General features: G+C 44.0%; 1 protein-coding gene across 1 annotated transcript; it reads right to left on the bottom strand.

Moving 5' to 3' along the window:
- Positions 1–3,364: 3,364 nt before the first annotated feature.
- pax3a (paired box 3a) lies at positions 3,365–20,096 on the bottom strand. Its single transcript, XM_008281181.1, has 9 exons — positions 20,012–20,096; positions 19,328–19,563; positions 18,794–18,923; positions 18,437–18,580; positions 9,304–9,503; positions 8,521–8,686; positions 8,181–8,401; positions 4,481–4,744; positions 3,365–3,382 (listed from the first exon to the last, which is right to left on the bottom strand). Exons 1-9 carry the CDS (start codon positions 20,094–20,096, stop codon positions 3,365–3,367), a joined length of 1,464 nt encoding a protein of 487 aa, XP_008279403.1.
- Between the last annotated feature and the right edge of the window lie 2,874 nt (positions 20,097–22,970).

Below are 22,970 nucleotides of genomic sequence, written 5' to 3' on the forward strand. Positions count from 1 at the left end.
GGAGGGAGGGAGGGAGAGGGGAGGAAAAAGGGGGGAAAATGAACTTACTACACGTTTTGCAAAATCACTAGCAGGTCTTGCCTGAGTGGTCCGCACTGACATTTTTCTGGCTTGGTGACTGTCAAAACATCCCCCATATGCATCCATAGCCCTCCTCCCCCTTCACTTCAGGCTCACAGGCTGCTCTCCTCTTCAAAGTAAAACTTCTCCGCCATGTGGCCCGCGTCGAATGTTTGTGTTGACGGCTGCATGAACTCCTCGTAAGGATCCTTTTTTTCTTCGTCGCCGGCTATGAAGCACCTAAAAAGCGTCATGGCGAGGAAGGAGTAGAAGCACATCACGACCAGGATGTAGAAGTAGGCATTGTCGTAAGCCTCCCTGGAGCTGGCCAACGCCGGATCGCCGTCGGACGGAGGACTCACTGTGGCGTTGGAAACAGTCGTGTTGATTTGCTGTCCGCTGATGCCGATATCTGTGTCCTGAAGAATCTGCCGGCATCTGGTGAGAAGAGAAAGCAGGAGGGTCTGGTTCGTGCTCCTCATGTCAGAATCGGCAGCAGCAGAAGAGCGAATCGAAGAAGAATCTTGGCGGATTTAAAATAAACCAAGAAACTAAGGTGGAAGAGAGACAATGGCAACTGGAAAAGGACAACAAAGGGCAAGTGTGAGAGGCAGGCACTCACCACTTTAGGAAAGGCATGCTGTGAGCCACCCACCCACTCTGCAAGAGACCTGATAAGGTGGTATTTCAGTGATAAAAGCCCACTTCTGTCCCGTCCTGCCGCATCCAAAATGTCACAAAAGCCCAACTATGACCTCCTTTGGAGAGTGATTTGTACAGAACTGGTCAGAAATGAATCTGTACAGTCTAAGATTACTAGGATGTTGTGGCCCAAAGTATTCTCTCTGCATCCATTTTAACTTTTTTTTTCCCCTCTATGGGAAGCTTTTTTTTTTTTCCAGCCCATCCTCTTTGTACTCCTTCCTTCACTTTCAATTTGGGGGTTGGACGCTGCAGAGACACTTGGATTGTTGTCAGCTCCGGTCAAGTAGTCTACTCATTTCAAAGAGCGCCGGGGTCAGAGGTTAAGTTGTCTCCAGTGTGTTGCTGCTTGACTGACACTCCACTCCAAAGCAAACCCTTTGGCTTTTTCACTCACAGTGTCTTACAAGTTGAGCACTTGTAAAAAAAAAAAAAAAAAAAAAGTTTGCAGAGAAAATACTGAAATGCGATCTCGCCTTGATCTTATCACGCTGGACACACAAACTGAGGCAAACAAACATGCTGAAACACAAATAAAAAAAAACATATTAAAGCACAACATTTATCTCCTTTACATGCTGATTTTAGACATACACCTTGAATGACATGGACAGCTGCAATACCTGATCCTTAAACCTCCAGAGGAGAAGAGAAAGAAAAAGGGAAAAGAAAACCGACAGGGAATGATAAAAATGCACCAGCGATATCTGTAACCTTTTGAGGAGTCTGCCAACTGGGCGAACAGTGTTTTCGTTTCTGTTTGACAGTGAGAGCCAAAAGCCGTCTGAACCTTGTACAGCCGTGTCAGTGACTGATGTCCCAGTGTGTCTGTGGGCTGCTGTGCTTATATAATTTACAGCAGCTCTGCTTTAGTCATTAAGGGGTGTGAAGGAGCCACCAGGGAGCAGGAATTTGTCCAAAAGGCGTGTTTATGAAAGGGGATATATTTATGATTTAGTGCTCCAGGAGAGAGAGAGAGTGTGTGTGTGTGTGTGTGTGTGTGTGCACAGAGAGCGGGTATTGTCGCGATACTGCTCATCTAGATTTATACAGAATTTTTTTTTAAAAAGTAAGAAAAGAAGCTTGGAAAAAAGAAAGAGAGAAAGCCACAATCCCCTCGAGGCATCCAGCCAGCACTACTTCTCAGAAACTTTCAACAGAAATCAAAAAAGAAGCCTTCAGATGTTGTTAACTGCTTTTTATTTTTCTTTCATTTACTTGGTTTTCTGTCCAGTTAATTGTTTTGTCCATCCTGCTAAGAAAGAATAAGATTCTGTGAGATAAATGCCAAAGCTCTGATTTATTTATTTATTACTTTGTTTGTCTTAAATTAATCAAATTTAATTTAAAATATCTGTGTAGGTTTTTAAATGTGTGCCACACACAAAAAAAAGAAGTCACAACTTTCTGCATTTTCACATAGTTTATTATAAATAGTAAATAGTGCTATATTATACACAAAACTTCTTACGACAAAATCATTTCACGCCATTGTAAATGAAAATTATAACAAAGGAGGGAGAAAAAAAAAAACGTGAATAATGAACATTGTGTAAGACTTACTTCAGCACTGACGAGCGCTTATACAAGATGTACAGAGAAGACACTTGAACAACACTAAATAAATAAGAAATGGAACTAATATTTTGCAAGTTCCTGACGAAAACTAATTTAACACATGCAAAATAATACGTAAAAAAAAAAAAAAAAATTCCCGGCCAAACTGAATAATGTATTCACTGGCAGAGAATTTTTTTTTGGCTTAATGACATCATGACTACGTTTGCTATTATTCATCGCGTGATGATTTCCCCTGATTGATCAATGAGTACAACCCAAAATTAATGACATTTAAAAAGAGAGTTTTTGAGGACATAATCAGGGACATTTGATCCATATTCATTTACATTACATGAGGTATGAATGTATTGCACTTTCTTTGGGTTGCAGCGGATTCACTGACTCCACTTCAAATTTCATGCCTTCTCGCTGGTTTTCGAGATGTAGCCACATTTCAGTCTTACGCAAGAGTCGCGTCGATCTGCGGTTGATGTCATTGCCCGTAAGACGTCGTGATGAAGACATTGTTTGAAGAGCACTGGGGCTGAGCGCAACACATTATCACCATCCAGCCGAACCACCAGAATACGTCCCTCCCCTATCCAGTCGGGCCACAGAAGCACCGGGGGCTTACAAAGTCCACCTCAACTTGCATCTCTGCCACTCATTACAAAAAATCAAATACAAGGTCTTGAATGTATTTACTCCCCATATCCCCACCCTACCCCCCTCCCCTTTTCTTTTCCTCTTGAAGCGTGGACAACGAACTGTGCTTGGTCCTCGGAGCGTGACGTGACGCACAAGCAAAGCGAGTGTCAGGTAACAGGAGAGGCTGCGCCTTTGGTCCTAATTATTCCAGTCAACCCCCTTCATCGCCATCACTACACCTCCATCTCAGGCTGAAGGAGAACACCTCGACCCCCTTCGCCCGCCCCATCCCATGTGTCCTGCTGTCCTCGGGGCTGAGGAAGTCGGTGGTGTTCTCCTGGGATGGATGTCAGAGTGGCCGGGCGAGCCTCTTGTTCAGGCCGTGTTGGGGGCTTCATATAATGAAAGGCACCTGAGAGGGACAGGGGAAGACGGGAGGGTTAAAGCTTTGTCGTGTGTTTTATTCATTTTTAAATGCACATTTTCTAACACGGTGAAAAGAATGTGAACCGGGAAGTGAAATGAGAGGTGTGACACGGCGGAGGATTGTGGATGACAGAAGGAGGTGTTGAGAACAGGTGAGGATGGAAACTGGGGTCCGAGGTTAAATAATAAAACTTGAAAAACTGGTAAAAAGCTTTGAGGAATATCTCCGGACATTCTTTGAACTTAGCGTGGTCGGTGAAACTGCCCTGAGACTGAGCCTTAACCTGGATCTCTGGGACTGCTTCACTGATCAATAACAACTCTAAATCTGACCTCCAGTGGGACACATGGTTCTAATCCGGGCCTGCCAAGGGCCATAATCGCCCCCCTGTTAAAGAGCCCCCTTACCCTGCTTCCATACACATACACATGCATGTATGCACTCACGTATACACATAGGCACACGCACATTTCACCAAATCCCCAAAAGCTACATGTGGGTCTCTCCCAGGACCGGCTAAATTAATGACATCAAGATGTTGCCACTGATGGGCCAGTCAACATGTGGTAGTGCACCTCGGATCAGCCCCAACGGCACCCATGCGCTCCCCCCCTCCTCCTCCTCCCTCCTGTCAAACACGCTTTAGGAAGTTGCTCCTTTCATTTGGCCGGCTATCTCTGTTACACAGGGGTCATTACATGGGTAGGTGAGCCACGCTGACGATTTGATGGGCGAGCTCATCACACGGGGTCATGAAAGGACAGTCGAGTGAAAATGTGTGTGTTGGGATAAGCGCCGGGGCCACGTGGATAGTCCGATGATGGTAATGTAAACTGAGGTAACCTGGCCACGAGCGCTCGCCAACTTAAATGTAATTCCAGCACAGCGGGGTGATTTGAGAAGCTCACTCATCAGAGAGGCCATAAACGTGGGTTGCGAGTTAGAAAATCTAAACTAAATCACACAGGGGGTAATAGAAGGATATAACCCCTCTTTAAACATCCCTAAATCAGTTTGGAAGTCAGTACGAGTTAGTATGAAAACACCATTTAAGCCAAAACTTCAAAACAAGCATGTATGTACCTTGCTCTGACTGTACTGTCCATACTGGTAGGAAGGGTGGTGCTCCACGGCGTAGGCTGGGGAAGTGTAGGAGGGTGGGCAGTAAGACTGGGTGCTCGGCAGGGTGGGCATACTGGTCAGGCCCGGTAGAGCCTCCAGGCGCTGGGAACCGTGACAGCTAGCGGCCATGCCTCCGTTGGGCTCCAGGCTTCCGGTGAGCGGGGAGAGGGCGAAGTCGCTCTGGGACTGGTGCGGTACTCCACCTGGGTTCAATAGGCCCATCACCTGAAGGGACACATGGAGGACAACTGGGTGGTTAGAACAGAATAGAACTGAATTCAATTTAAACGGGTTGCACCATGACATTCAGAATAAAATGAAAAAATGCTAAACCAATTTATACCCTCCTTTACATATATATATATTGTATATATAAATTATTCAGTCATTTTTTTCCACTCCACTCAGGTGGGCTCAAGAGTAGGCCCTCTCTTTGTTCACTGTCAGAAATACATTATTACTGGCTTCCCTCACACATGTGGTTCTCTTTATTCTCCTTGACAGACTGGGGAGCTGACAGTGGCTAAAGAGTTCAATCCTTTAGCACACAAGTGGTTTCTGCTGCTGTCATATTTATGGAAGCGGTTTAAAAAATTGACTTTTTTTTTTCCTCCACTTACTCCTCTTTGTCATTACAATTGTGTATACTTGCAGCATTTTGTTACAAATGGAACAAATGAAAAAGCAGCAGGATAAAGTCGGGCAATGCTTTGACCCAAATTAAAAAATAATAATAATTTAAAGGAATGCAATGAGCTTTAAGGAAGCAAATGTATTAGTTATATCTCTTTTACTCTTTTACTCTTTTATTGTCTGGCTCTCTCAGTTTCTCTTGATGCCCTAAAATCACCGTGTCCTTGTGAGGCCAAGGTAAAGAGGCCAAAGGGTACGTGGGAACGAGATCCAGTGTGTGTGTGTGTGTGTGTGTGTTAAGAGCTACCTCTCCAACGTGTGGAGCCGTGTATGTAACGTTAGGCGTGTGCGCGTGCACTGAGCGTTTTTCGTTCTGATGTCAGGACTGCAGGGGTATCGGTGATACATTGTGAACAGCTGCACAAAGGGTTTGCGTGAGAAGTGAAGTGAAGTCATGAAAATGTCGAAGAAACGGAGTCAAAGAGAGAACAAGAGTTACAGTCCATGTAGGACAAAACGGAGCTAAAGCCAAGAGCAAAACCGAACACCCTCCGACTGAAGAAAAGGCGAAAAATAAGCAACGATGGATGATGTTAAAGGAGGAAAAAAAAAAAGGGGGGGGGCTTCTCCAACTGCCAACAGCTGCCACACGCATATGTACACATACGGAGGCAACCTCAGGTGTCTTTAATGTGTGTAATTTACAGTGTCTCTGTCAGAGCGGTCTGACCTCACACATCTGACCAACAACAAACCACTATTTCTCTTACTACTGACAATTTGTGTTTGTGCATGATGTACTGTAGAATGCATAAGGCTCTCACATGTGTGATTTGGATGTTTTTATAATTAAATATAAAATATCTTTGCTTTTATTTATGCAAGTCCAAGAAAAAAAATGTTTTGTTTTGTTTTGCTTTTAAACAAATCATTAAATTATTATTATTATGTGTAAATAGCAGTTTAGTCATACAAAGATTTTTTTTTTCTCTACGGTCCACTGGTGTCTCCTCACGGAATAAAACACACTGTACATAGTCCTTGTGTCTGCATGTGCGCAAACATTAGTTTGTGTGGTATGTGCATGCCTTGTGTCGGGTCTGTGTCTGATCTACGTGCTCATGTGTTCATGCGCTCTCTCCGTCTGCAACTGAAACAGCAGCAGTTCCCGATGGTGTGTCTGTTTTGAGGTTGTTCCGGGGATTAGGTCTCAGGGGGGTGCAAATCCTGGCCGCTTGCTTCCTTGGTGAGAAAGGATTGCTTTGGTATGCACCAGATCAGCAGTGAGACGCCAGAGACGGGGAAAATCATTGGCCTGACCGCTGCTCTCAATGCAAAGCAAACTGCACAGACGAGAATATCACCTATCTGAAGTAAAACCTTATCCACATCAAAACTCCACGGTGTTCTAATGTGACCATATCTGGAGTTAAATGAACCCCCGAATCTCCTGATGGATACACAATAGCAGGTAGAGTAGAGTAGCTTTCATAGACAAATTTGGAGTTCAGATAAGCAGATAATTCCTGGGAGGATTTCATACAAATTCAACGAAGCTATGAAGCCCTTTGACAAAACCCAAGATGTAGAGTTTTCCGTGTGTGAAGAGGTCTTTGCGTATTAACTATCAATGTCATAGAATTTAATCAATTCTCATTTCCTCTACCTTATTAAGTGAAAATCAGGAAATTAATTCTATCCTCATCTGAAATAGAGAAAACTGTCTCGCAGTATACATTCAAACAGCTGCAATGAATACATAAATTAAAACAAATTAGCCAACAAAGTGAGTCGTTTGCATAAATTACACACTTTGTTACGAGGGGATAGATTACTTCATTCCAATCAATTAAGACACTGGAACATTCAGTGATTGCAATTCCAGACTGAGAAAACATTCGAGGCACCCCGTCCGATTTGCGAGATGAGTTGTCCATTCTGTACGGAGCTGCCCGCTAAGGTTAATGTCGAAACCATCCATGAGGCCACAGCACCTTTGGCCTCTTTATTGGAGTTAAGAGTCGCTCAGTGACCCTGTGGGTGTGTGAAACTCACGCTACAGCCATGCGCTCCGGTACAGAAAGGCGGCCACTGGCATGTTTGCATACCAGTTGCTTTAACAAAGTAATTATCTCGAGTAGAAATTACAAGTTGGCAAAGATTAAAACCATCAACACTCTAGTAAATATTGCAAATGTTTTAAAAGCAAGTGGCAAGTTATGGGGGGAGGAAATAACTAATTCTAGTCCATAACTGAAGCTCATATATCAAAGCAGTCAATTATAGCTTCAGCCACAATGGTGCCACCTACTATTTTCTGACCGTGCACCCTGGAAGCCACAACAAAGCTCTTCTTTTTTTTCTTTCTGCAATATATACGTCCTCAGGCATTCACATAGTAACAAACCTGCCCAAGGCACTTTTTTATCTGTGCCTGACAGGAGTCTGAGATTCTCTCTCATGGGAATTAGTACCCAGCATGCATTGCATGTGGGCCGGCCACCCTTTGTGGCGGTTAAAAGCTCGTTTTACGCCTGTTAGTCCATCTTCTGGGCTGGTAGGGAGCCACTGATGGACACTGATGACTGTGTAATCGACCATAATTGTCTTTTCAGTTTTGATTTGTGTCATCGTCCGACATCCGTACATCCCTCCTCATGTCTGGTCCTTTCTGCCTCTCCAAAGACTGACGTTTGCCACATTTTAAATTCATCAAACTATCCGTCGGAATAAACAAAAATGAAAAGCTGCCGAGTTCTTTAGCCTAACAAGGTTTCATCAATGTCACCGCAATGGCATCTCCTAGTCGAAGGTCACGCAGAGCAGCGTGTGTGTTTGTGTGTATCATTATCAAAACATATGGTGCATTTTATGAACCACGTGAAGAAACACTGGCCTCTTGTTTCCTCGTATGATGGATAGTGGTGTGTGTGTTTTATTGCATTTGTTAGGTACATATTTAGCAGTATTTGTTTCCACAGATATTTTTTTGTGTGTGTGCATTTTAGTAGCGGATGCATTGGCTAACCTGTGGGGAGAGGCTGTTGCTAATGGTCGGGTTGACAGTGTTAGTGTGTCCTGTCGGGGCCACGAAGCTGTCTGAGTATCCTGAGAAGCCGTGTCGTCCAGAAGACAGGCAGTACGCGGAGCTTCCATCCTGGGAACCTGCCGAGGAGCTGAGCCCGCTCTGGTGCACCGAGGTGGGCGGGAGAGGCTGCGGTCGGTGGACTGTGCTGGGCTGCTCGGAGGCTGGCGAGGGAAAAAAAAAAAACAAACATTCCACTTCAAATCCCATTTGCCAATTTGCAAAATAATCACTCACACTTTAAAGCATGAACAGAAGAGCGGACGTGTTCACTTGTGCCCACCTTGAGATATAGAAGTCGGAGGGTAGGGGCTGTCTGACAGCTGATAGGGCTGCAGGCCTGGCATCGCTGATGGAGGGAAACCACCAGGGATAAGGTGGTTAAACGCCATCAGCTGATTAGCTCCTGCTTGCTTCCTCCACCGGGCTCTTCTGTTACTAAACCACACCTGAGAGAAGAACATATAAAAACACAGGAGGTGTTAATTTTGATCTTCTATCTGTTTACTTACATAGTTTTCCATATTTGTAAATGTGCTCGGTACTGGGTCAATAAGTGCATGTGTGAGGCCTCTGTGTCCCATTACAGCTGAACTGATAGACCTGAACATCTGGAGAATCCAGTGAAACCACAGACATTACATCTTTGTGTGCTACTGTACATCACTCTGTTCAGATAATAGCAGGGGGGTTGTTATGGCGGTCAAACGCACATTAATAAATCTAAATCAAGCGTCTATTTTGAGTTCTTCACAAAGCCCTTGTTGTCAGAAAGTAAGACAAAAATAAGAAGCTGTCTTTGCACACAGTGGCTGCAGTGTGTCTGTGTTTGTCTGCGCTTGTATGTGTGGAGAGAAGGGGTCGGGCATGGGGTCGAGGGCCGCTGGGGGGGAACACATGTCTAATGACTGTAAGGAATGTGTGGCAACATCCCAAGGCAATTTAACACCCACATGACACACATCCATGACAGACTGACACATTGCTGTGCTGTCAGGATTCGGTCTCCAGGACTTTGAGGTTTGAATCGTGTGTGTGTTTGTGTGTGTTTGTGTGTGTGTCTAACCTGAACTCGAGCCTCCGTCAGCTTGGCCCGCTGAGCCAGCTCCTCTCGTGTATAGATGTCGGGGTAGTGCGTGCGTTCGAAGGCCCTCTCCAGCTCCTCCAGCTGCTCGGCTGTGAACGTAGTCCGACTGCGACGCTGCTTTCTCTTCAAAGGCAGGCCTGGCTCAGAGTCCACGTCGGATCCCTCATCCGAGTGACTGGCTGGGATTGCAAAACAAACAGACTTCAACATATGGAGGAGTCAGGCGAGTACAGAAGGAAACTTTGCAATAAATACTAAGCTGGGATACAATAGTCGATCCGAGACAATAGATAATGCTGAGCACAGCACATGGTGTAGAGCCACTTTAGATTGTGTCCTCTCCTGCTCCCCTAAACTCCTCAGTGGTTCCTGAGGGGATCAAAAGCCAGAGGCTGCTTGAACATGGATTAAAGAGGACTAGATCCCTCTGGGGCATCTATTCCCCGGGACACTGTGTCTCTCCCGCTCTTAGCCATGCTGTGCGCTATGCCGATAGGGTCCCACAGCGAAGGGCAGGCAGCCCTTTGCAGGTGCTTCTTAATCTGTTTGTTCAGTTGAGGGCAGGACAGAGCGACGGGGTAACTGGGAGACAGCTATTGGGATCTAATTCAGCAGAAGAAGGGAATCAATGAAGGCTTGAGACGAGAAACAGAGGACTATTTCTGCATTTTGGGGGGGAGGTTATCCATCTATTAAATAATGATTAGGCGCCACAAACTAGCGTGACAGCCCGCTATTGTCCCCCATTACATGTGTGCAATCCCCCCATCTCTTTCTCAGTCGTACGCACACTCACAAACATGCATCTGCTGCGTCTGGGCCGTGGGCTTTCACTCGGTGAATGTAGTCTATGACAATGTGTCACAAACACAGATGGACACAAGACGCCGAGAGTTAGAATCCACTCCCAAATCCACCCTAGCGGGACCTCTTAAACCTCATGAGGAGGGTTCACTGCACCTTTTCGGCACTCAGACTATGCCGCAAACACCTTCCTCGAGAGAGGGAAGAAATAAGAGACTCAAAAACAGAGAGGCAGGTGTCGGCGACAGAAAAGCTTCAGCAGAAGAGTGAAGCTTGTCTGTTTCCCCAGACTGCTCATTCTCCCTCTGCCCTACAGATTTAAAGTTTTAATTAAAAAGTGCCAAGTCAGACATGGAGGGAGGGGGGGCACAGGGATCTCCCCTTGCTTCTGGAGCCTCTGGAGCCAAGCAGGAAATGTTTGTGCCGGTTGCCAGTGTGTGTCTGACCAGGCATTACACACGGATTTGGCCTCTGGGAATGCTGCTGCGCTAAGGACCGCCGGCACACACAAGATTCTGATGCTGAGAAGAGCTCTTTATTACATTTGAACCGAGGGCGCCACGCTGGCATATAGGCTCACTGAGGATTGGCTGGATGCTTCAATACTCCTGGAAAGTGCACTGTGAGTGTGGGTTGTGGTTTGTTTAGGTAAGGATGTGGCCTGAGACCAATTGGAGCAAATTTATAATATAACAGGCGTAGAACGAAAAAGCCGTGCAGCCACAGACAGCCACACGGCATTGAAATAAAACTTCACCTATAAAAGCATCAACACTGTTTGGATTATTAAGTGGGACTTCTATTAATCAAATCATAACAAAAAAATAGAGTTGTAGAAGACGGAACGGCAAGCAAAGTAATATGCAGTGTCATTACCATTTTAATGACGGAGCAGCGAAAGAAAGAAAAAAGAAAAGAATGAATGAAAGTGCAAAAACGAAAAGATTCCTGAGGGAGGGAAGGAGAGCTCATAAAACTCCTCTGAGGAGAAAGCTCCCCAGTGGCACTGTAAGTCATGTTAACTACAGGGCTGGGGGTGGATCTCTCGTCCTTTGCCCCCTTTATTTCAATGTTTCCCTCTCTTTTTCCCTCCCTGTTTTTATTATTAGTAACTACAGAGAAAACACTCCGTCACAGACTCTCCCTTAATGGCAAATGACAGTGTATCTTTTGTCATCCTCTGGCTTGCTCTTTCTCTTTTTCTCTCTTCCTCTCTCACTCTGTCTTTTTTTTTTTTTTTTTTTTGGAAGTGATGTGGCCAAGCCTTTGTATCTTTGCAGGGAAAAGCCTGTGGCAGGGCTCTATTGGACCGATTACCACGCTCCATCTGTAGGAGCCATCAGGGACGCCCGGGCCCGCATTCAGGGGCCTGTCACCTGCCCAGCAGGGGAGTCGGGGGGGGGAGTTGGGGCTGAAGGGTGAGATGGGGGCTGTAGAGCCAGGGGCTGAGTGGGGGAATGAAGAGTGGGAGGGAGAAGAGGGGAGGGGGCACAAAGGGGTCCAGAGAAGGGCCACTGGGGGCTGTGGAGGGGCACAGCAGGGGAGCACCCCTTTATCCACTCCCTCCATGGCCTGAGGGGCACAAAGTTGGGGGATGGGAAGTTGAAGGGTTGACATGGAGAGGAGAAGGGAGGCTGAAGGCACCTGAAGAAGATGCTGGGGAAGGGGTGCAGGGTGCCAAGCTGAGGCAAATAGGGGTGCTGGTCATTCTTAAAAAATGGGACCTGTCTCTTCCATCTCATCCATTCGCCTCTCCGCTCTCTTTCTCTGTGCTCACCCGTCGCCGCATTGACATCTTTGACATTTTCAAACAAGGTTCTTACGCTACCGTGGATCAATTTTTAAGACACGCTGATGCAGAAGCAGACTTGTTCCCACACATTCCCCGCAACAAACGACAGAAGAGGATACTAAACACACAAAGGGAGGCCTTGACCTCCTTACTTAAACACCCAAATCAAATTTTACGCTGCAGCTAAAGCACTGGGGAGCTGAAAATACTCCATCGCCGCTCACAGTTTGTCTGCATCTCTGACAAGAATCTTAATAGAAAGATAGATTATTATCCCTCAAACGGAAATTGAGGCTGCTGAAAAATTATCCATAAAATAGTTGTTTTAAAACAAAGTGAGATGTAGGATAATAAACTCAAAACAAGTTAGTTTCGATAGCTGAAAAGATAGGACGGCGGTTAGCACAGTTTAGAGCGTTCAACAAGTGAATTCAACAGGTTCCTTTCCCAGATCAGAGACTCGGAAATACAATCAAACAAGTGCGTTTATAGATATTCACGCAGACGTGTTTTACACGCTGCGGCACGGAAAAGGACATCACTACAGACCCACTACTCAGCATAAACTGAACCCATTTATTGATCGAGAGAGGAGACTGACAGGCAGGGAAGATAAACTCCAGAGGGTCACAGATGTGAACTTGGGGAACGTCCAGTTCCATTAGCTTCACCTGCAGCAGGAGTGCGTCTAACAGGCCAAAAAAACCAAGCGAGGATTCCAACTGTGAGAATAAAGACGGCTCTTGTTTATTGCATAGACTACCTCGGCCAGGGCTCGTCTTGCCAAGCATTCACCCCCCTCCTCCTCCTCCTCCCAGCCCTTCAAGAGATGTTAATATGAAGAGACACACGCAGGCACACACAACCATGTCTGCGCTCACATGTGCATATAAATTCACATAGTTTGACATAACAAAAAAAAGAAGAAAAAAAAAAACGTGGAAAGTGGTGAGAGAATCAAAAATAGATATTACAGAAAGGGGAAGAAGCAAGAAACAAGAGACAAGAAAGAAAGAATGAATTGAGGGGAAAAAGATGAAGCGCCACAGAGAGTAAGAGAAAGCGAAGCGGAGCATATGGGGCAGTTTATAGCCTAGTCTTAGTAGGGGCTGGCTAGCCCTTCCTCCAGGGGCTGTTAATAGAGAAGGTAATTGAGCTGGTGACATGTGTTCGCAACACAAAACAAAGGGCAGAAGAGACAAATGAACTAGCTATTTGCCCAGGGAAGTAGATCTGGCCCTTTCAGGCCACGGAGCACAGTGCGAGTGGGCCACTGAATAAAACACTGGCATGCTACATAGAGCCAGAGCGAGCAGATGCACCGGAGGAAAAGAATAGTTAACTGACAGCTTATGGGCTCAGCTGGGGTTAACAGTTAAGGGAAAAATGGGAGTGAGTGGGCTGCTCACTTGACTTGCTAAAAAGCCCCAGGAACCCGCAGCTGCCTGGGAAAGCGAGGCGGGAGGAGGAGGAGGAGGAGGTGGTGGGGGCAGATAGAGAGAAAAAGAGAGGGAGATGATGATGTGATGGACAGAAAAAAAAAATGCAGTGAATATGCGCAGGAGGCTGGCACTTAACGGACAAAGAAATAGCTGGCGATATGGAGTTGAAAGATGTATCTCTGTCTAATATCGGTGCAGCGACAAAAAGCCACAAATGGCCCCGCATGGCTATTATGTGTGCCCAGTGTGCGGTGGTTATTATTTAGTTCCACCGCGGTGCAGTTAGGTGACAGTTTCACGGTGGCATTTCCACCCTCGGGGCAGGGACAAAGCGACTGCACAGAGCCCACGCAGGGCTGCAGCAACAGGCCAGTCTGCCGCACGTTCCAGTCAAACAGAGACTAACCAGCACATCAGCTCTGCCTCGTTTAGGCGAGACAGACAACTAAACCGATCACCGCGCTCACAAACCTGTTTTCAAAAAAAACCCAATGGAAGCCTTTAAAACGAAAGCTATCTAATCGACATCGATTCCTCGGTCTGACATAAGTTCGTCAGTTGACATCTTTTCCCAAACATTATCGTAACCTCTTTTTCCTGGGGCCTGATAGTTTTAACAGTCAAGTGACCCTAGGTTAGCCCCTGACCTTTTCACAGCGACTGCTCAGCTCTGTGGTGAAGTCGGCCTCACCGCTGACCCTGCAACAAAACTCCACAGATGCGCAACAGAGAGAGAAACCATCAACGCATTCTTTTTTTTTTCGACTCTGCAAACACGAAAAAAACAACACATTTTGTTTGTTCTTATAACCGTTGCGCACAGTTTGGACAAATGCAGGTAATGAATGCAAACTTTATGTTCTTTTTTTTGGGGAGGGGGGAGTTGATTTCTTTGTTCAAAAGAGGAAAAAAGACATTAATCAAAACAGCAACAGAGTTGTGCTGGCGTGTCCATAATGTGCAATGTGCTGGACGAAACTGCTCCACAAAAACTGAGGCTAAACAAAGTTAAGTGATTGACAACGCTGTCTGGCTTTACTCAATTAACTATCCCATTGTGCTCCTCTTTGCAGAGTCCCCTCGCCCCCGACCCTTTTCTCTTCGCACTCCTTTATCCTCCCCATCACAGAGTTTTGCTTGGCTAATACTTCCAAGGAAATAGAGAGCTCTTTTTCTACTGGGGCTCCTCTCCTTGACCTTCTATTGCTCGTAGCTTCTCTTTCAGTCACTTCACAGTGTCTCTGGGGTTAGTGGGGAGAATGTGGAGAGTACATCAGCGCCGAGGGGCCGGCTCAGGGCAGGACCCCAGCCCATTACTTCAAAGTTGGCCCGCATTCATTAATTGTCCTTTGAATTAATATTGGAGGATCACAATGTGGGTGCCAACAGAGAAAGAGGCTTTAATGAAGCATAGAGTCTGCATTCAGTTGCAGATCAGTTAGTGTGGATTTTTTCTTTCTTTTTGGAGAAAGAGAAAGTCTTGAGAATCACGCCGACACAGAACGTGAAAGTGTTGAGAAGGGCAGATCTATCTATCTATCTATCTATCTATCTATCTATCTATCTATCTATCTATCTATCTATCTATCTATCTATCTATCTACGTCAACCCTCCCAGGGAACTAATACACTGTGATTTTTGACTTGTTTTTCCCAGCAGTCCAGCGGGATAAACAGGCATTACAAGCACTATTAACACAGGAAAACGCAGAGTGAGGCCCACATATAAATTTCTCTATTATCCAGCCCTGAGAGGAAAATGGAAATGTGGCTGTAGCAGACATTCCTCTGGTTGCATTGAGGCCTTCTGTCTCCCGTCTCCTGTAAAACCTCCAGTCACAAGTTCTAGAGAATCAACATTTATCTCCGTGTTTACAGTTACGGGTTACTGCTTTGCTGCTCGGATGTCTTTGCTCCCTGTGCTCGGGAAAAGAAAAAAAAAAAATCGTTTTTATCCTTAGATGTCTGGTGAGAATATAAGTTATGAAACTTGAAAATTGGATTAGACGGCCTGGACGTGGAGGTTGCATGTTGAAGTTTGTTATTGTCATAATTTCTCCTTTGAACTGAATGCATATCACACACACATTTTGACTGCTTTAAAATTTGCGTACACTCGAAAAACACAAATATGATCTTCCTGCTATTTCCAAATTTCCCTCAATCTAACTCCATGCCAAAATCACAGGGAGCCAGTAACTCAGTTTATTTACACAAACAAAGTCCTACTCAGCTCCTTTGACAAAAGCAGCTAAATCTTTCATGTTTTGTCAGCACTTGATTCCTCCTGTCCCTCTGGCTATTTGCCTGCCTCTGGACAATAGAGGCAGGAGAATGGCAGCAGATTGTTGGAATGCACCTCAATGAAACCAATTATTACATGTTGACTGCGTTCACCATGGCAGATTTGAAAGAACTGGGCTCATTCAGTTTGGCACCGCAGGACTCCCTTTAAAGAAAAGTTATCCCTTTGACTGTTTGTATTTCTGAGCTTTCTTTTTCTTCTTCTTTCTGCCTTTCACCCCCACTGCCATAAATGGATCCTGCAAGAGTGGCTACTCCTCTTTCACGACTGTGGTTACTTTAATTAGTTAAATGAGGCTAAAGGCTAAAGTGATAACAGTAATAAATAAAGGAAAGGGTCCCATCAGTTAATCCATTCCCACTCTCGGAAAGAACTAAATCTTGGCACTGTTGCGCAATTCGATTTTACAATTAAAAATTACACCGAAGATTGTGTACATTCTTGCTTTATCTGCAAATGTCACAAATAATTCTTTCAGACTGCTGCTCAGCCATGCGTGTTGTTTAAACTACCGGAGTGAGCTCTACCTCCGTAACTCAGCAGTTAAAGAAAATGGAAACAACTTAACATCACATCCATCCCAGCGAATATCCTCTTCCCACAAGGTTCCAGCCTCATGCTAATGCCATGCAGACATGGGGCTGCCCGGTATACTTTATCCCACAAACTTTAGCAGTCCTTTTCCCAGACAAATAAATCTAAATGAGTCAGCTTTGATCTTAGCACTTAAGGAAAGCCAACAATAGTGGTAGAGGAGAAAGGGGCAGAGAGCAACAGGCCTCTCTCCACCACAACAATAGCCTCTGCAAACACCTACTTAATCAATATTTGGCCAGAAGACACTCTCTCAGTCCCCAAACCACCCTTTTCACATTCTAATGAAGTGCTATAAAAGAGAAAAACAACAACTACTTCCACAAAGAGACACAAGAATGAAATAGTGATGTTCTGTATATCAATGGGGAAAAGTGCTTTAGAGCTGTTTGCATGTAGGATGTCAACAATTTGAAGCAAAAATGGCGAATAATATTTGTTTTCTTCCCCCTAAAACACATCATCTTCAATTATTAATTAAGGATATAATTAAATTTTTCCTCAAAGAAAAAAAAATCATAGAGTTACAGGAAACAAAAACCTTAAAGTTTAGATTAACAAACAAAAACCTGTTCAAAAATGACCAACAAAATAAAAAAAAGGATTCAAGAAAAAGTGATGCATCATAAGTTATTGATTATTCCATTTCTAATAAATCATTTGCTCTGCGCTAGTAATTAAGTGAATTAATTAATAATGTCAGAAAATGTGTTTTAAAAGTTGAAGAAAGTCAGCAGCTTGATCAATAGTGGGGATGTCTCGGCTGCCAAAGGGAGAGGGAAGTGCCCACAGACACTGCATTAAATGTGTGCGCCCTAGGCGGAAAGGAAAGGGGCGGACTTTGTCTGAGATGAAAGTGGAGAGAAATAAAAGGTTTTGGATTTAATCTAGTGAAGAGAAGGGTTTCCCTGCGCTCACAGGCTGAAGGCGTCATGCTCGCTGCGCAAAGACAAAAAGCTGCGAGAAGAGCTCCGTGCGCAAAAAGTAACGGAACACTTCGATCTGACTGCGGCCTGGCTTGAATTTAACACGTTTCAGGCAACAACAAAAAAAAAGAAGAAGGAAAAAAATCAGGAGCCTTTTTTTTTTTTTAACCAGCTGCTTAATGTGTTAACTTGATATTTATTTTATTTTTCTTTACAGGAGTTACGCTCTCTTAAAAGTGAAATTGAAACACGACAGTAAAGGAGTAAATACGCGTCACTACAGGATGGAACAAAACTTCTCCACTGTTTCTCAAGCTCCGGTCATCAATAATTAACCATAGACTGCATTATGTCTCCAACAGCAACCTTTCCTTCTGCGGCAGCACTCTTGAGACCCCAACAGGTCGTAAATCAACAGGTGTTTGCCAGACGTCTGAGCTGTTTTTTTGTTTTTTTTAAGGCATCTATTATTATTTTTTCTCAACGACAAACTGTAAATAGTGAGGAAAGTCTCCAAATTAGCACTTTTTTTTTTTTCTTCCTGAGCAGTCTATAAACCAGGACGCACTGCGCCTATTGGTGTCCCTGAATAATTCATCGCTCATTGCGGGTTCATAATGTCTTCTCCGGGCCTTTTGTCAGCGCAGTTTTTTCTCCCTTTCTTTTCCCATTTTGAAAGGCCCTGGCATCTTTTTGTACACCACTGAGCCGCTCACTGGAGTTTGGCTTTTGTGCGCGTCAAACTGAGGTGTGAGTCTCAATGGACTCTCGATGCTTTGTCCCCTGAAGTTCATCCTCAAGTGTCCGATTAAGTGTAAAAAAAAAAAAAAAAAAAAAAAGGTTCTCAGGCTTGGAAGTTAGACAAATGTTTGATTTAATAAAAGCTCCCTGCATATTTGTTAACTGTCTCAGGTCTGAGCGCATGCGTAAACGCCTTACATTTATAGGCTATTAAAGTTTTTACGCAGTTGAGTTCTGTTTTATTTATATTGAACTTCACATAATAATAAAAAACACACACACGGTTTAAAAACTAGCTATTGCTGAACTATTATTATTAGTAGTAGTAGTAGTAGTATTTTTTTTTACACTCTTTTGCTTCCATGGGGCAGAAAACAGAACCAAGGAATCCACAATTACGCCAGAAATAAAAACAACTAGAGCGACTCTCAACCAATTTTTCAGCACTTTAGGGACAATAAAGGCACACAGCAAAGTCAAATAATAATAATACTAATTATGAACTTACATCTGTCCCCCAGAATGCCATCGATGCTGTGTTTCGTCCGCGGTTCGTTCTCCTCCATCGCCCTCTTCACCACTTCATCCTCCTCATCCTCATCCTCACCAACTCCGCCGAATTTCGAGCGCATGATGCGGCTGATGGCGCTCACTGAGAAGGAAGGAACAAATGTATAATATTCATTAACTTATTTAATGAATATTATAGAAGAGATTAAACAGGCTACAAATACGCAAGAAAATGTGTTGATTGAAAAAAAATGAAATAGCTATCCCTGTTTTGTTCGATGATAAAAAGTTTGTAGTAAATATGAATAATTATTTTTCCACATCCTTCCTGGTAACGTTTGAGACTTTGGCCCACCTGAGGGGACGTTGTTCCTGTCGCAGATCCCATCTTTCAGTAGTTTGTCCCTGATTTCCCAGCTGAACATGCCCGGGTTTTCTCTCTTGTACTCCTCGATTTTCTTGTCCACCTCTGGAGAAGCGGTTTGCTTTGGAGGAAAAAAAAAAAAAAAGGAAAGTTGGAGATTTAAGAAACAGAAAAGCAGAAGGTAAAAATAAATGAATAGAAATAAGTATGATTTAGAAAACAAATGTAACGCAATAGCTAAAAAAAAAATAAAAAAGGCTGTTTGGTTTTACAGAAAAGAGCAGTTTTTTTCCGTCAGGCTTTTCCAGTTTGTCTCCATTAAAGATCACAAATTTAGAGATTGTTTAGTCTCTGTGTTTCAATTTAAACTGAGATTTCCCACAAACATTTTCAGCTTTAGAAAAAAAAAAATTAAGCCACCTAATAAATTGACTCTCTTTTGAAAATAATAATTTGGAAGAAAATTAAAAAAAAAGAAGAAGAGGCTCTCTATGGATGTCATGAAAATCCTCCCTCATCCCTCACCTTTGGCTTGCTGCCTCCGATGGCTCCCGGCCTGATGGAGCCCGTCTCCTGGTACCGGCACAGGATTTTGGAGACGCATCCGTGGGACACTCGCAGCTGACGGGAGATGACACACGGCCGGATACCGTGATGGGCCATCTCCACGATTTTATGGCGGATGTGGTTGGGGAGAGGTCTGCCGTTTATGAAGACGCCACCGAGCTGGTTGACCCGACCCTGTCCTAACGGAGTGGAGACTGGACAGCGTGGGACTGGGTTTAGTTTGACGGGATGCTCACACAGCTTGGAGACTGAACAATGAGGGGTTTTTTTTTTATTTTTTTACATTTAAATAAAGCATAGATTTCTAGTGCAAACAAACAACTCACAATTCAATTCATGTGATAGGAGAGCAGGGACATTTTAAAAATGCAATCAAAAATATATAAGAACACATTTGAGCACTGCAAAGTAAATACATATAAATATAAATCATTTAGATGCAGTTATAATTTTACATGCAAACAGTGCAACTCTACATAAAAGACATCTCAAATCTCAAACAGCCTAAAACAACGCTGGCTGTTTGTTCATTATCCTTTTGCATGTTTGAAACTTTTTAACAAGCTTCTAAACTTTTCTGAACTTCTTTCAAAGTTGAGGTTTTCCTCCCAGAGCGAGCAGCAACTAGTGTCAGAGCCTTACCCTCCAGAGAGTATCCTCCCCGCGGGTAGTTCTGGTGAGGACTCGGTCTCATCATTCTCGGTAAACCTCCTGCAAGCGCTGTCATGCTTCCTGACTTTCTGTCAGGCGAATCTGGGAGCAAACTTGTTTCTTTCGCGTGTCGCTTTTAATCCCACAAAAATAACCCTCTGTTCGGTTGAGTTTAGTTGCTCTCGTCCGTCCTCTCTGCTGTCTCCTGGAGTAACAGGTTGCCTCGACCGGACCGAGCGGAGTCCGTCATAGGAGCCGCTGGGTGCCGTCCAGCGGTCGGTGTGGGCTGAAGGGAGAGTTTAAATCAACGTGCAGGTTTTTCTAACAGTCCTGGGAGGATTGAGAAGATGCTCTGAGAGGATGGATGGAAGTCAAACATTTTATCTGTGGTCGCTGTCCCCTCTGACTCGGCGCGGAGCGCCGCTGATTGGTCAGAGACCCGGACGTACGGGGGCCGGAGGAGCTCTGTGATTGGTCGGCGGGAGCTCCCCTCTGTTTGGATTGACCTCACGAGGTCAGCTTGTCATGTCACAAGCTTCTGTGCACAAAAAAAAAACTTCCCACAAAGAGCACAAGTTTGAATAAAAACTTGATTTCATAAATGCATCCTAATCATCTCCCTCCATCTGCTGTGACGTGTGTCATGCTGCTCGTTGTTTAGGAGGCCGTCAGTGAGCAGTGCAGGTAGAGAACAACTTTAAAGCAGCAACGAGCCTCTACATCTAATACATGGAAACAATCAAATCAAATGAACACATAGAGGGCGAGTTAAAATGCAAAAAGTACATCTGATGTCGTATCCCAGAGGACTGCATGTCTGCATTTATTATTGGCTACTCTCCAGGTTCATGCGCGCGCGCGCGCGCGCGCGCACACACACACACACACACAGAGGCAAACTTAATTGAACAATATTAGGGCATACTGATAGTAAAGTTAATTTATAAATAACAGCAGATGTTTTGTTTGTTATAGTTAATTTTAGCATACCTTATTTTTCTAACTTTTCTTTTTTTAGAGTTACACATTTTCTTGTTATTACCATTATTATTAGTATTGGTACTATTATAATAATAATTATTACTATTATTGTTATTATTATTATTTGTAATGAAAAGCAGGCGAGCACCGTCTCCATGCTGTTGATGAGTTCACTACATCATCCTGATAAAAGCTGTGTGCACTTCGGTTTTTGTGACTCTTTCGTGTTATTCTGATCAAATTTTAGCCTGTTAATTTTTTTTTCTTTATTCTGCAGAACGAATTGTAAAATTGCGCACTGAACACGACGCGCTGCGGATGCGCCGACTTCTCATTCCAGGACGGATGGAAATATGACGTGCAAAGGGGACAGTTGTGTCGCTCCAGCACACGGCTCACACAATGGAGGTCAGGGGAGGACCATGGTGTGGATTTGGGGGAGTCTCAGCGCAGAAACACAGAAACACAGCCCACGCAAAAAAAAAAAAAAAAAAAAAGCCCTGCACGGTCATCTCATAGTTGCACTAATTTAACAATAGGTGCTGCGCGGCCCCGTGGTCGAGCCACACGGCAGTGTAACACATCCGTGCAAATGCTCGATTATAGACACACAGAACCACATGAGGGATCACTTGACTTTTCTGAAGCTTGCAGAGTTGTGATAATTATAATAATTAGGCGTGTTTAATAGACCGATACATTTTTTTCCCCTTTTCCCTCAGGAACAGGACTAAATAGCGACTGATTCAGCTCTGAGGCCAATCTGCATTCCACGAATGGCTGCTTGGTCATGACCTCCAGCTGCAAGACAACCTTCTGCATCATCAGGACTGAGGGTTGCTTCATTGATCACCATCAGGTGTGTCAATACTTGTTGAGCATTACTGTGAAACACAACAATGATCCAGAAAAAAGTCACAACCTCTTGGCCAAAACAATGGAACCCTGTCTGTGAAAATATGAATCAGCAAAGCCAGCTGTGTTGGTGATGCTACTGGTGAGACTAATTATTGTTTGCTGCAATGTTGTTGTTTTTTTTAAACACCAAATTTTAATGGCAGCACAAAAGGTTGAATGTATTTTCTATCCCCGGTTTACTATTAAATACTTTATGGCAGAAGAGTGTCACTTTTCTGCCCCTTTCATTGCAGTATCCCCCAGCATGTGGCACAATATATTTTTATTCCCTCTATAAGGCTCTGTGCAGAAAAAAAAAAAAAAAAGATGCAGTCAGAACATGTGGAAACATTATATGTCCATAAAAGCAGGAATGGGGGGAGATAGAAAGTTATTATACTAAAGTTTGACTATCATGAAAAGGATATTGGATCTACCATGTCAAATCAATTAGAGGGGTAAGCTGAGTCAGAAATGTGCGGTGATGGTGGACAAAATGCATCGAAAATAAAGGAGAAAATGGCCCCGAAAAGAAATAGCATGTTGCATTTACGAGGCATACGCACAGAATAAGCCATGGGGCTTTTGAGGCTATATTTCTGAATCATACACATTAACAAAACACAGTAATGTGCTACGTCTCCACTGAAGATAAAGTTGGTCTAATAGCCTAATAAGCCAAAGGCGGTTTTGATCTTGGCTGTGGCCCTATAGCGATAAGGCCCTATACTGCACCAGGCTCAAGTCTGTTTCAACTACTGGAACAATCTCCAGCGCCACTTACAACACTGCTCGGCACTCCTGATTAACATAATATCAGATCAAATATACAGTAGATAGACATTTAGAGGCAATCGAGTCCATGCGGTGATTATCTAAACATGGGAGAGTAAAAATGCTGAACTAACAAGCTTCAAGTCATTCCCAAAATTATGAAGGCAAGCATTCCTCAGTGAAAAAACAGATAGCAGAAGAAACAAAAAAAAGAAGAAAACACAGCTCTGGCTCACTCTGACAAGCAGAGTGATAGACACCTTAATAACCCTCATTTGGATTATTCATTGGCTTTATT

The sequence above is a fragment of the Stegastes partitus genome, unplaced genomic scaffold (assembly GCF_000690725.1).
Source record: "Stegastes partitus isolate 25-593 unplaced genomic scaffold, Stegastes_partitus-1.0.2 Scaffold226, whole genome shotgun sequence".
NCBI lineage: Eukaryota > Metazoa > Chordata > Actinopteri > Pomacentridae > Stegastes > Stegastes partitus.